This window comes from Neltuma alba, unplaced genomic scaffold (genome assembly GCF_004799145.2).
Source record: "Neltuma alba isolate B1F8T4 unplaced genomic scaffold, ASM479914v2 tig00003645_pilon, whole genome shotgun sequence".
Classification (NCBI taxonomy): Eukaryota; Viridiplantae; Streptophyta; class Magnoliopsida; order Fabales; family Fabaceae; genus Neltuma; species Neltuma alba.
The window spans coordinates 4,592-17,906 of record NW_021633370.1 but is presented as its reverse complement, the minus strand read 5'-3'; the positions used below and the strand labels follow the sequence as shown (position 1 = coordinate 17,906).

Genomic DNA, 13,315 nt, shown 5'->3' with positions numbered 1-13,315 from the left:
AGTTGCTGGGACTCGGCATTTGAATAATTTCAATAAAAAGATGGGTAGAAATACAAAATGAAAGGATAATAATCTGCATATGGTTATAATTTTTCAGTCAGTTCTTTTTCCCTGTCGCAGATATTTTGGCACAGAGGTGACAATAAGAGAGGAGAATCTTGAGTCACTAACTAAATAATATGGCCTACGCACTTAGGCAAAGAAAGCAAAACACTAATTATGCAGATTCGGACAGTCCTGGAAGTGATTCAGTTGGTTCCGATACAGACTATTTATCAGGGAGCTTTAGTAGACAAAAACGGAGAAGGAACTTGACATTATGCTCTCCAGCTACTAAGGAGACTAAAACGGCAAACTCAGGTGTAAATTTGACAGCAAGGCGTCGACGAGGTCGAACCTCAAAGAAGAGGGCACAGGAAATAAAAAACAAGGAAGCCAGTAATGCTACAAGTTCAAACAATAAAAACGGAACATTATCTGCTGAACAACCAAGTTCAAACAAACTAACCATTTTATCATGGTTGTTAGATTGCAATGTTATCAAGAAGGGTGAACATGTCACCTACTCGAATAAAATAAAGGGAAGTACGGCAAAGAGAGGAACAATTGCCGGAGGTGAAATTCTCTGCAGCTGTTGCCAGAGGGAATATTCTGTGTGGGCCTTTGAGAAACATTGTGGAAGTGACCTTAAACAACCTTATGAACATATATACCTTCCTGAAAAACAAAGATATCTTCTGGAGTGCATGGTGATCGCTTTGTGTGAGAACAGTGAACCGAAACATCAGGAAACACATTCCTTTGTATCCAAGAGAAATGCAGGAGATAAACATGATTATGCTTGTCCTGTTTGCGGAGATGGGGGAGAGTTGATCTGCTGTGACAAGTGCCCCTCCACATATCATTTAAACTGTTTGAATTTGGAGGTAATTAAAATCCTTTTCGTTTTCTTTAAGGGTGGATTTGGGGGATCTCCTTGAGTATTTGGAATTTCTTTTTGGTGTAAGTTTGGAATTAGTTTTTTGTTTATGGTTTAATATTTCATTTTCTGAACAAATATTGTGGATTCATGGCGTTTGAGTTGCAGAGGCTTCCTGAAGGAAAATGGTTCTGTCCTTATTGTGTATGCAAGCATTGTGGGCTTAGTGATAAAAGCAAGCAACTGATTAAGTGCTTCCAATGTAACAAAAAATGTAATATTTTTTCCTCATAGTCCATTAAGCATCCTTATATAGAGGTCTTGCAAAGATTTACTGCTTTTTTCACATTTCTATTTTCCCTCCAAGTCTCCAACTTGGTATTACTGACAAAGCAATTTTCCGTGCTTCTGTAGTTGACTGGGGATGCTTTAAGGAATTTGAGAAAGAAGCTCTTAAAGATGCCTTAGACATTGACTGTTCGAGATTATACTGTCAGCAAAGTTGTAGAAAGGTATTATTCTGTCTAAATATGTCTGGGAACTCTATTTATTGTGTACTACCTCTAGTCCAAAATATAAGAACTAGTTAATAGTGTAATTAGGTCTTAAATATAGGACCAGAGGTAATAAAAGTTTTGGGGGATTTTATGCAAACATAGAAAGTTTCACTTCTCAAGGGGCTGAGATTTTTCATGTATTTTGACATTCTTGCTTTACTTGTTTCAAATTATAATTCAAACCATGAAATTTTAAAAGTTACTTTTAGCAATAAAAGAAACTTTGAGTGGTCATGCTCTCTCCATGGATTACTCTAAATACAATGTCCACCACCTTTACTATTCTGACTGTCTGCTTTGTGAAAGACCCATGAGAAATTGGAGAGTTTAGTTGGAGTCAGGAATGAAGTCGATGAAAGCTACTCTTGGAGAGTTATTCGTCAAATGGAGAAAAGAACATCAACTGTCTCTGAACACCAATATGTTGAAAATAATGCCAAGGTTGCAGTTACATGGAAATTAATGGATGAAGCTTTTGAGACAATAGTTGACAGATATACAGGCCTCAATGTGGTTCGAAGTGTACTATGCAGTCTTCGGTAAGCACATTGATGGCGTTTTTCTACACTGTTACTCAGCTTTTCATACTTTGCACTTTGACCTATACAACTTACTGCTGCTCCTTTCGTCAACATATTTTATTTTTTCATTCAATGCTTCTCTGATTCTATATATTCTACTGCGACCACTTCCATGCTAATATCCAATTTAGTGCCTTCTGATCATTCCTAATTCTAATGCAATTCAGGTCAAAGTTACCCAGGGTTGATTATAGCCGTTTCTATACGTTTATACTGGAAAAGGATGATGAAATTGTCTCTGCTGCTTCTGTGAGGTGTGTTTCTTTTCTTTTGCTTGTGAACACACTTTTTTTAACACCAGGCCCTCGTCCCTCGCTACTTACATGTAAATCTTAAATTCTGTATCATCTGAGATTAAGTTGAATATTTTATTAAACTTCCACAAATTAATTCTATAGAATCCATGGGCGGAGGCTTGCAGATATGCCCTTTATGGCCACACATAAAAATTATCAAAGAAAAGGATACGGTAGATATCTTCTGGCAGTGGTGGAATCGGTAAGTCATAAACAAGGTCACATAATCTCCTCTTGTATCTTAATTCAACCAAGTACAGCCGTGCAAAGGTTATAATAAAGGTTCAAGCATCAAGTTAAATTTTCCCCTGGCATTCATGAAAGTATTCTTTCTTCTGAAACTCCTTAATTTTTTTTTTTTCCCCAATATAATTGCCAAAAAAGGTAGATGTTTCATTCTGATTCAGTTCTGTGACTGGTAATTAAATTGTCAGAATCATAAAAGTAATTGAATTTCTTGGTATGATCTTTTAGGTTATGAAGGTTCCTTTTCCCTTTCTTTGGCTTAGCCCCCTCATGTAATTTGATTAGGATATTGATTTGTTTAGAGTAATATTGAAAAGTTCGTTATACTGACAGCTTTTTATGATGACTAACTTTCTAGTTGCTCCGCCATCTTGAAGTGCAAAACTTAATTATTCCCTCCATTCAAGAGCGCGGTAGCATGTGGCGGGAAAAGTTTGGATTTGGTGATCCAAGTTTAGAACTGAGAAGTGAACTAGCGTCATGTAGTATTTTAATGTTTTTTCAGTGTTTAATGCTGTGGAAAGACTTAACATTGTCGCCCGCAAAATCAGGTCAATAACTCTCTCTCTCTTGTGCATGAAGTTCTGCTCCCTCATTTTTTCTTCACTCTCATCTTCCCCTTCTACAGTTAGCAATGACCAAAAAGAAGAGAGGCAAATTGGCATTCTGAATGTCGAGGAACCTCGAAATAATCCAATGGACCGTTCCCTTCTAGACCTTAACATACCCCTCCTGAAGAATGCACAAGGACTGTGGAAGATGATGCGTAGTTCGCGGCTAACGTTGCTGATTGAGTAGTTCTTGGCATTGAAACTGTTAGTGGCTGGTGTTGATATTCCTACCTATCTAATTGGAGAGGTTCAAATAAATGTTTCTTTTGGTAAAAACTTTCAAGAATGTTTGGTAAAACATTCTTTTCCTGATTTACATTTTATTTTAGGATTAATTATTATACTGGATGACATCTTTGTGGGTCAGCTTAAGTGCTCAGCTATCATATTCACCAATCTTTTAAAAAAAATCCCTCCAGTGTTGAACAATATCAATATGCACTAGTCATTTCGTAGTAGTAACAGCTGTTCTATGGTCTCACAAAGCTTTCGTAAGCCTTCATATGGTGTCTTTTTGTTCATCAAAAGACACCAACAGCAACAACTATGCTCCAGTAGATAGCAAGAGCTTCCTGCATTCGAATGAGGAACAGTCATGGTCATGAAATTAGTATTCATGAGTTTGGTACACATGCCAGTCAACGCACTAATTGCGAATTTGAATCCAGCAATTGTATCTTTCTTGAAGCAGATTTCCTTGCCACAGTTCATTTTCAAATACTTGGTGGATTTTCAAAAATTGCCTATGATGTTATTCATTTAATTTGTTTGTGAGTTAATTCACTCTGCGGACTGAAAAATCAATATGAAGTCTTGCGAGAGGTCAATGAATTTACCTATTAGTCTTTTCGATACACACGCTAATCTCTATGTTAATAGGGATATATTCCAATGCCCAAGGCCATTCTTATGATTATGATTAATTTTCATCAACGTGTTACTCAAATAAGTTCGATGTGTTTTGAGAGAACCATCTCCCCCTTTTTTAATCTCGTTGGCTTGTTGCCTCCCTTCCTATAAACTATGTTTATTCCCTAAAATCTTTAATATTAAGGCCCAAGAAAGAGCATATTTCAATGTTATGGTTTCATCCGCATCGTCACGGGAAACCAAAATGTCACCCTCGACAATAAAAATGAGAAGTTTACCTTTTCAAAATTTGGATTTTGAACAGTCAGTGCACCGTCTAGTTAGGCTATGAAAGGATGTTTTAAAAATATGTTACAAGACTGACAATACTTACCCTCCGTTTGGATGGGGAAAAAAGTTGGGAAAAAAGAAAATGAGAGGAGAAAACAGGGAGAAGAAAAAACTGGAGAGAAAATATTATCACATTTCATATTTGGATAGACAAGAGAAAACAAAAATGAGAGAAAATTAGTAAATATATGAATAACTAAAATACCCTTGCTACTATATCAAAGTATATCTTGATTACAATCAAATTAAATATCATAATAAAAAACCATACATTAACATAATCAAATCATTTAAAATCAAATTATTTGATAAAGATATATTATCATGTTGTAATATTTTAACATCAAATACTTTTGTACAAGAAGAAAAAAAAAAAACATTGTGTGATGTAATGCTAAAAAACCACCTTTCAGTTTATTTTAGAAGGATTTTTACAATTTTAGTTATTTTATTTTTCAATCAAGCAAACACAAAAAATAATAATAATAAATAAAGTGAAAAAGAAAAAAATAAATAGGCATTATTTTGCTGAAAAGACACATATAAGGGTGACGAGGGAAAATATATGGAGAGAGAAAAGTTGGAAGGAAAATAGGATGTAAGACTCACCTTATTTTCTTCCCAACTATTCTTTCCTCTCACTTTTCTTCCCTCCTTTCCAGTTTTTTTTCTTCTCTCATTTTCTCTCCATCTAAACATAGCATTAGTGATTACTGGGTTTTAAAGGGACAGACGAGAACATAAAATTAAGGTAGCTTAGATGAGAATTTGGTGTAATATCTATTAAAGAAAAAAATGACAAAAAAATCTATCAAAGTGATTAAGGTACGTACAAAAATGGCCGCCAATGAGGGGGTGAAACAGACACCTGACTTGGTGATACGAAGTTTTGACAGATGCCACAAAGCATTAAAAAACGGTTGAGAAGGAAAGACCAAATTTCACTTATATAACAAAATGATACATTACATCGTTCAAATGTAGTTGAAAAAATAATTAATAAATTACGATTGGAAATACAAGAATAAGATTGTTACAATCAAGAAAAATACAAAGGGAAGATGGTGTGAACTCTGTCCCTTGAAGCAGTTAGCCTTTAATCTTCAATTTTTGCTCTCATCAGACACCTCGTTTCTGAAACTATCTAGAACTATACTGCAGTTGTTCATTGTGGAAGCATCAAGAAGGCCATGATTCCAAAGTTTGATCATGAATAGCCTCCAACACCTGCAGCAAGAATATTCAACTTCAACTCAGAATTCCGAGAATAGGCTAGTACTTAGTAGCAGGCGACCAAAGAACAAATAAATAAACAAATAAATGGTTAGGCACTTCAGGTTTTGGTCTCATAAAACCGAAATGAGGAAGAAAACTATGATCAAGGCATTGGGTACTCATCAAGATAACGACCATATAACACTTGTATGTAGGTTCGGTTAGCATCTCTGAATTGAAGGACAGGAAGTGGAAACAGAAGTTAAGATTCTGTTGTTTGGCATCATTGATTGCATGTGGAAGCCAATGCCGTTGAAAACCATGGAACTGGCTTCCTCACCAGTAACCCATCATGATAGAAGTCTCCAAAACTTCATGTGACACATCTGCCCCACCTCAAACTCCACTTCCCTTGCCACTTCATTTTGTTCCTTTCTTTTATGTGCGTGCGTGTGTGTCCACAACACAAACCAAACATCCCCTAAAGGAAAATTAATCAATTCAAGCAGGAAAAACAAAAGTCGTACCAAAATAATGCAGGAGATGAGATCAACTCCTTTCCATGAAGCTTGGAAAAGGCCTCACAGGCCCAGGGAACATGACCATCTGCCAGCACACTGCCACGATGAAAAAATACATGATAAGTATGCACATTATACAGATCATTAATTTCACTCTACGTGCAAGAACCAGCTAGCAACCCAGTGTTACTGGTAGGAAGAAGAGAAACAAATAAGAATAGAAAGTATAAGCATCCTAATAGGGGAAGCAGTAGTCACCTTTGCCTCCTCACAAAAGAATTCCAGAGATGCATGAGCTGCTTTTCATCTTTGGAAACGTCAACAAAATCATCAAGCATCTGCAACATGACAGTTTGATTTTAGGTTTTGGGGACTAATCTGACCAAGTTCATAAAAAAGAAATACCCAAGAGCAAAGCTGCCAAAAACCTTGAGGAGCAATAGGATACAGAGGGTACAAAAAGAGCCAAAAATTCATGTTAAAAAATGGGGGGATGTCTTCAATAAATATTAGTCATTGTGACTCTTAGTATTACACAAAACTCATGAAGACCAACGTAGTATGAGATGCCAAGTCTTATATTGAGTAGCTTAGTTGGGGTTTTCCAGTAGTTGGCCTCCACCCCCACCCCAAACAGCTAGATTTACAGGGAGTCAAAACCGCACTTAATTATTTGCAATTGCCATCAACGCTGGTGGTTTGCTGTTATAGAAAGGGCACCCACTGAGAGCTCTAAACACTAGTGGGGCCAGTTGAAGGAAGCTAGGGTAGTAGGGGATGCCTAGTTCCCACCTTAGATGGGATGATCAATGGGATATTTAAGTGAAACATAATTCTTATGTTCCTTACAGTATTGTCTTATGTTGGATGACAATTTCAATTTGATAAAAGAATGGAGAAAAGGAAATAGAAACTACAAATATTTTTCAGCTTACTCTTCGATCTTCAAGATCTGCAATGTCATCATCAACTTCATCTTCACTGTCTCGATCTGATAACACTTGTTCCAGTGCCATAGGCTTCAAATACCATAGAGCAGAGTAAGACGGAGAAATGAGAAGCAAATTAAATCAACTATAGTATGCCACACCGAACAAGCATTTAATATTGAAAACAAGAACTACTACAACAACAATCCCTATACCACCAGCATTTAACATTAAACACAGTTAATCCTATGTCATTAAAGCTAGATTCACATGCAGGGAAACCACATGAGTAGAATTCAATTAGAAACCATGCTAAACAGAACAAACAATAAGTATCAATCTCTAGTAAAACTAACTGCTTAGACATCAAAACATCCATAGAAAGTCAATAATTCTCTCTACCATGCTGGAAAATGAAACCCCACGTGAAAATAAATTAACTAGCCAAAGGAAGGGAAGGACCCAAGGGGGAAAAAAATTCAAAGAGATCTAAGAAAACTAGTCACCTGAACTCTGTGAGAGTGAAAGAACTGTCTTTTCTGCAGGAGCATACGACTGGAGAAACAAAATTTTACAGGAAAAAATAGATTAGCACACTTATTAGGAACTTGACAAGGATAACAGGAATTATTGCCATGAATAATCTCTTTCAAGCTAATCCTATAGTAGAGGAATTAAATTGATTTAAGAGACAATCTTCAGATATTTTCCATCATATGGCTGATGCCAAAGGTAACAAAAACATCACATAGGCATGGTTAGAGAAACATCATTGCAAAAGATAGGTATCATATTCAGAATTCGGTTATAATCTGACATGCAAAGAAAGTAATTACAATATAATATAGACATTACATAGAACCAAGCTGACGGAAGAAACATCATTGCAAAAGATAGGTATCATATTCAGAATTCATAGCATGCACCAAAGAGATTGTTCATAACATGATAAGTAAAGGGGAGAAATAATTTTTTTTTTCCAATCATACAGCCAGCACGCTTTTTATCTTTTGTCAAAAACAAATGAGTGGAAAAAATTAAAACTCAAAAACTGCAAATACACACACACACACACACACAAGGTTTAAGTCTTTTCTAAAAACTGAATATCATTCTTAAAAAAACTAATCACAAGAATAAAAATAAAGAAGCAGGCAGTAGGTTATATGAGAATACTTTCTTGAGTCTGACCGATCAATGTTCATCTTCCTTGTCTTGGCAGGCAAAGCAGAATCACATCTAGATACTGATTTATTACATTCAGGGTCCCTAGAAGTTTGGGGCATGGCAATTGGAACACCTGGAATGTTGAAACTAGAAGCAACATGTTCCAAGTCATCTGTAGTACCAGGATAATGAGGACCATATTTCTCTCCATCCAGTCTTCCATTCTGCAATTCTTTCTGACTGGAGATATCTTGTACAAGTCCCCACCTCTGCCGGACAGGGTGTCTACAGAAAACTAAATATCAGTCTAACCCACAAATAATGCATTGATAAAAAAGTTACATGAAAATTATAGCTGGGAAAGTGAGGACTGCTAAATATCAAGGTTGTGCACAATACGCTATATGCAAGGGGCAGGTATTTCATACTTCCCAGCTATGCGGTCTCCACTCGGGTATCAAAAGAGATGAATGGAATTTTCTATTCTCTCATATCCCTTCCAATACTGCTTTGCTAGCTGTCGATTAACTTAATTTCATTTTTAGCAGGCCATAGATTTGAAGTACAGTGCAAATGAGTCTACTTTCAAGTTACCGGGTATCTCAGGAACATATCCATTCTTATAGATAATAGTAGTAGGCACCCAAGTACAATCATTACCATGGTGCTTCTCATGAAAACCATTCTGCATGCCTTCTGTAGCCAGCATGGGTGAATCCAGCTCCAGAAACTGTATATTAGCACACTTATCATTTTGATTAGAACCTTTGCGTACACGTCGTCGAGGCCTTGCACTGTTCAGTTAGTCGTTAATTCAACATTTCAAAGTCAATAATTTCACTAAAAATTATATGAATTTGCCAGTAACTGCTTTGAATATAGATACACAACCAACCAGAAGAAGAAGGTTTGTGACTGTGGATTTATCCCATCAGTGACATTCTGCAAAGTGCAAATAGATAAATGTTAATACAAATGATAATTAGCACATAACATTCTTTTCAAATGAAAAATGAAGATTTCACATAGGCTGACATAAGGTTATTCCCATCACTATATCAAAGTGAAGCCAAAAATTATTCACAGAATTCAAGTCAAAGTAAATACCTAACAAATTTAAGACAAATTATTAGTAAAAAGCTGCACAGCATAACAGATTATGCATGTAAATATATACTCACTTAAATTTACTGTTCATTCTTTTACCCATTGCCCATAAGAGCAAAATTAAGTAATCGTTTCAGGCAAAGGTGAGACTAACATAATATACATCTGTATACAAGGTATCAAGATGCTCTTCTTAAGGTAAGGCCATTAACTAAGCTTTAGTTGTAGAAAACAAATATTTGGATAGATATTCCTTAAAAATAACAATTACAAAACCATGATCAATGCAAAATGAACAAGTCTTATCCCACCAATTAAGGTCACTTGCAAGGATTGCACAATGCCATTAGACTCTATCACAAGCTAACTCTTCATATATATCCTTCACCAACAAATCCTCTTAAATAACTTCCTTAAGTGTTCTTCTTCTCTCTATCTATCTATATACACACACACATAATATATATAATCTTTTCATAGAGCTAAAAACCATTATCAATACAAAAGATAGAAACCAAGAAACTCCAGTAGAAGCAATCAAGACAAGCTAAGCTAAATAAAAGCACTCTTCCTGACTATCACTGCAGAAACCAGATTCTAGCGGAATAAAATATTATGAATCCAGCAGGAGGATGCACCCTCTACAACTCTACCTGAGATAATGACCAAGTTATCACAGGCCTCAATCCCAACTAGTTGCTTGTGATTAACACTACATACGTGTATTAATCCCTAAGGAAATCAACCACTTCCCATTCTTTAAAACTAAATAGAACCTGACCTCTCTCATCTCTAAACTATTATAAATCTACATAATATAAATATTTATTACCGTCCTGTATAGTCCTAGTCAAAAAAGCTAAGTTTTAAAATATATCCAATAAATTAGTAAATAAACAATGACATTATAGTTAAAGTTGCAAACCCAAAACTCAAAGTTGAAGAGATCATGTGATGCACAAAGATGAAATCGCAAACCCTGCACCAAATAAGCCATAGTAAGTTTTGCTCCTTCAAATGATAGACCAATGCTGAAATTAAATGCCTTTTTCCACCCCAGGAAGGTTCTCACCGTCATTCTACAAACCAGGATAAGTGAATAAACAAAGAGTGATAAAATCACCCCCTTCCTAATCTTCAAAACTATAAATGGAACAAGTGATACAGGAATAAAGCTCACAATATACCCTATGTACCTTAAAGCTTGCGCATTGCATCAAGCAAAATGGACAAGAAAAGTCCTCAGTCACTGCACTTAAAAAGAGTTGGGAAAATTCAATCAGTATTGCCCGGATCTAATCCCTTCAAGTAATAAGTAAATGCAATTCTTCTCCACACACACACCTTTCAGCCACATGATGCAACCACAACATCAGTACACGGTAACAAAGACAAAAATGATGAGTTGCTGACCAAATAGTTTAATTGCACTTTAGAAAATATAATTATTGGAGGCAGTGATAAGATGCAATGCAACATTGAACCTTACCAAAGAGAACAAACAATATCCATACCTTCAGTCTTTCGAATCGTGTTGTAACAGTCCCTATAATTGAATATCACAATTCCAGCTCTTAACCTACACAACAGTGCAAAAGAAACAAGAAAATTTATAACGTATAAGATAAAGCTTGATTTACAGGTGCTCTTTCATTAACAATACATATATTAAAGAGTCATTCATATTAACTCATCACCAGCATAGAGAAAGATAGTTAAGAGTTAAAGTAGAAAAAAGGAATAGGTACCTCTTTTTATGCCTTCCTCGTAATTTGTAGCGCAGACATCTCCTAAGAAATGAAGGCTGCTAAGAAGATTAATCATAAATCAGAAAGTTGAAAGTTCTAAGAAAATTACACGGATAATTCTTGAAGATGTACAACAGCATCTAGGTAAGTACGAAGAGCAAGGTGCCTAGGAGAGGTATCTATAATAAGTAAATGGATAAATTTTGGGCTCTAAAAGTTTGTGCCATGAGAATATACCTAAGTGAAATACGGGCCACCCTCACAAGTTTAAATCGTACGGGGTCCAAACATAAAAACATGCAAAGTGCGCTAATAATGTCAATACAAATTTCTAATTCAAGTATTCAACGACAATATACACAAGAAAAGAAATACAGGGTTCTGCTCTTCAATGTGAGACACGCTTTCTAATTATGGCGATTAAAAGTAGCATTCCGATTGTCCCAGCATAAATTATAAACAGTAAGTAGAACGCATTATATTACATTATGAAGAGAACGGCGGGAGAGAATATTGTACAGTTCAACAGGCTTGCAATAAATTAGAAGGCTCTCATCAGCTGCGGTGTCTTCCTCAGTAGAATGGTGTACAGGAGAATTTTGACGGCACATGTCCTCCTCTAAAATAATTATAACCTGCAGAACATTATGTATATTGAGATGAGAACAAGTGAACCTTAATGCCTCGTACATATCGCCACATACTTTTTCCAGAGTTTCGGTCAATCATCAAAAGAAAAATACCCCGTCATCTATTGAGAAGGCTACGTTGATACATAAGATTGTTCACAAAATGCAGAGATTAGCAATTAAAAGGGGGAAAAGCAAAGATAAACACAATTAAGTATTTGGTATGGAAGAATGAAGGTTTCCGTTTTGCCCTTTCATGATCATAAATTAGTCCAGGTCAACCCTCCCGAACATTCATATTAACAATTCAAAGATCGAGCTGATTTTTCCGCTTCCTGGTATATTTCGAAAACAGAAAAGGCGGAAAACGGAAAAACGAAGGAGACAGACTTACAGTATGAAAACGAGGAGACAAAAAACGCCGATGAGTTGTTAGTCGTCGATGTTGGGATCTCGCGGGGAAGAACAAGAGCCTCAGTCGTTCAAGACTTCAAATCTGGAGGCCTAGAGTTAGACGACAATCCAGTCCAGCAATAGTATAGTGGGCTAAAGTCTGGGCCATAATGATGGGCTTCAGCCTGGCCCACAATAAGATCTGGAATCACAGCCCAAGTCCTTCTTTCATAACGGCCTGACCGTATTTATATTATAAAGTTGACATGACAATATCTCTGTCAAATACTACTAGGAGGGTAATTGGGTAAGAATAAAACAATGATTTCAGAAATACTTTTACGGTATACGAAGTAAATATGTGGAAGAGTTTATCTCGATTTGCGAAAAAATACTTATGGGATTACCCAAACATCTCCTAAGATTAGATTTAATAAAAGAAGCTAGTTTCCCACAACAAAGGCCAACCATCCAACTAGTTTTCCATGTTGCGAAGCAGAGGGAGTATACATTAGAGATGTGCATGGATTAGACTAAGTCGGGTTTGTTATCAACCTGAAGTCTGGTTCAATAAAGACCTCAGGCTGAAAAAGACAGCCCGAGGTCTGGTCCAATCCAGTACCAACTTGAGGTTGGTTGGACTGGACTTGGTCCTCTAGACTGCTTGGACTGGATCTAAATTTAATTTTTTTTAAAAAAAATTTCTTTAATAGGAGGCAAGATTGTAACTTACCATATAAAATTTTGCATATATTTTAATCCAAAGTTTATCAATTTTGATCATTCCCTTTCAATTTTCCAATAATGTCATGTTTTATTTATTAATCCTCATTGTAGTAAATATATACACATGCTTATTGCTCAAGAAGTTAATAGATAAATCTTGATTATTTGAATAGATAAAAAACTAATATAAAAAATTAAATCATATTAAATTATATAAATAATAATTGAAAATTAAAAAAAACCGGACTGGACTGGACTAGACTAAATGGTCTGAAGGGCCAATCCCTAGTCCAGTCTAGTCTAGTCTTGTTTCGTACCAATTTTTTTATAAATTGGACTGGACTGGATTTGTTCAGGTTAGACCAAACCATATCGGACTATCGGGTTTCTACAGAGCCCCATATATATTACACTCTGAAAGAAAGCAGCTGGGAATAAATGAATAAATTAATTAGTAGAATTGTACTCGG

The 13,315-nt window shown here is 35.8% G+C and overlaps 1 protein-coding gene and 1 pseudogene across 1 annotated transcript; one reads left to right on the top strand and one right to left on the bottom strand.

Moving 5' to 3' along the window:
* Window positions 1-179: 179 nt before the first annotated feature.
* Window positions 180-3,397, top strand: LOC114742111 (increased DNA methylation 1-like). Its single transcript, XM_028930377.1, has 8 exons — window positions 180-926; window positions 1,088-1,193; window positions 1,334-1,431; window positions 1,783-2,015; window positions 2,225-2,311; window positions 2,456-2,555; window positions 3,105-3,150; window positions 3,228-3,397. Exons 1-8 carry the CDS (start codon window positions 180-182, stop codon window positions 3,395-3,397), a joined length of 1,587 nt encoding a protein of 528 aa, XP_028786210.1.
* A 1,933-nt stretch (window positions 3,398-5,330) lies between these two features.
* LOC114742110 (polycomb group protein EMBRYONIC FLOWER 2-like) lies at window positions 5,331-11,804 on the bottom strand (annotated as a pseudogene).
* Window positions 11,805-13,315: the final 1,511 nt, after the last annotated feature.

What these genes read in the sequence shown, in the direction of transcription:
- LOC114742111 (XM_028930377.1), top strand. Translation starts at nt 180, where the DNA reads ATGGCCTACGCACTTAGGCAAAGAAAGCAAAACACTAATTATGCAGAT. An exon ending in GTCTCTGCTGCTTCTGTGAG is followed by an intron (nt 2,312 to 2,455) that starts GTGTGTTTCTTT and finishes TTAATTCTATAG; the next exon opens with AATCCATGGGCGGAGGCTTG. An exon ending in TTCTGGCAGTGGTGGAATCG is followed by an intron (nt 2,556 to 3,104) that starts GTAAGTCATAAA and finishes ATGTTTTTTCAG; the next exon opens with TGTTTAATGCTGTGGAAAGA.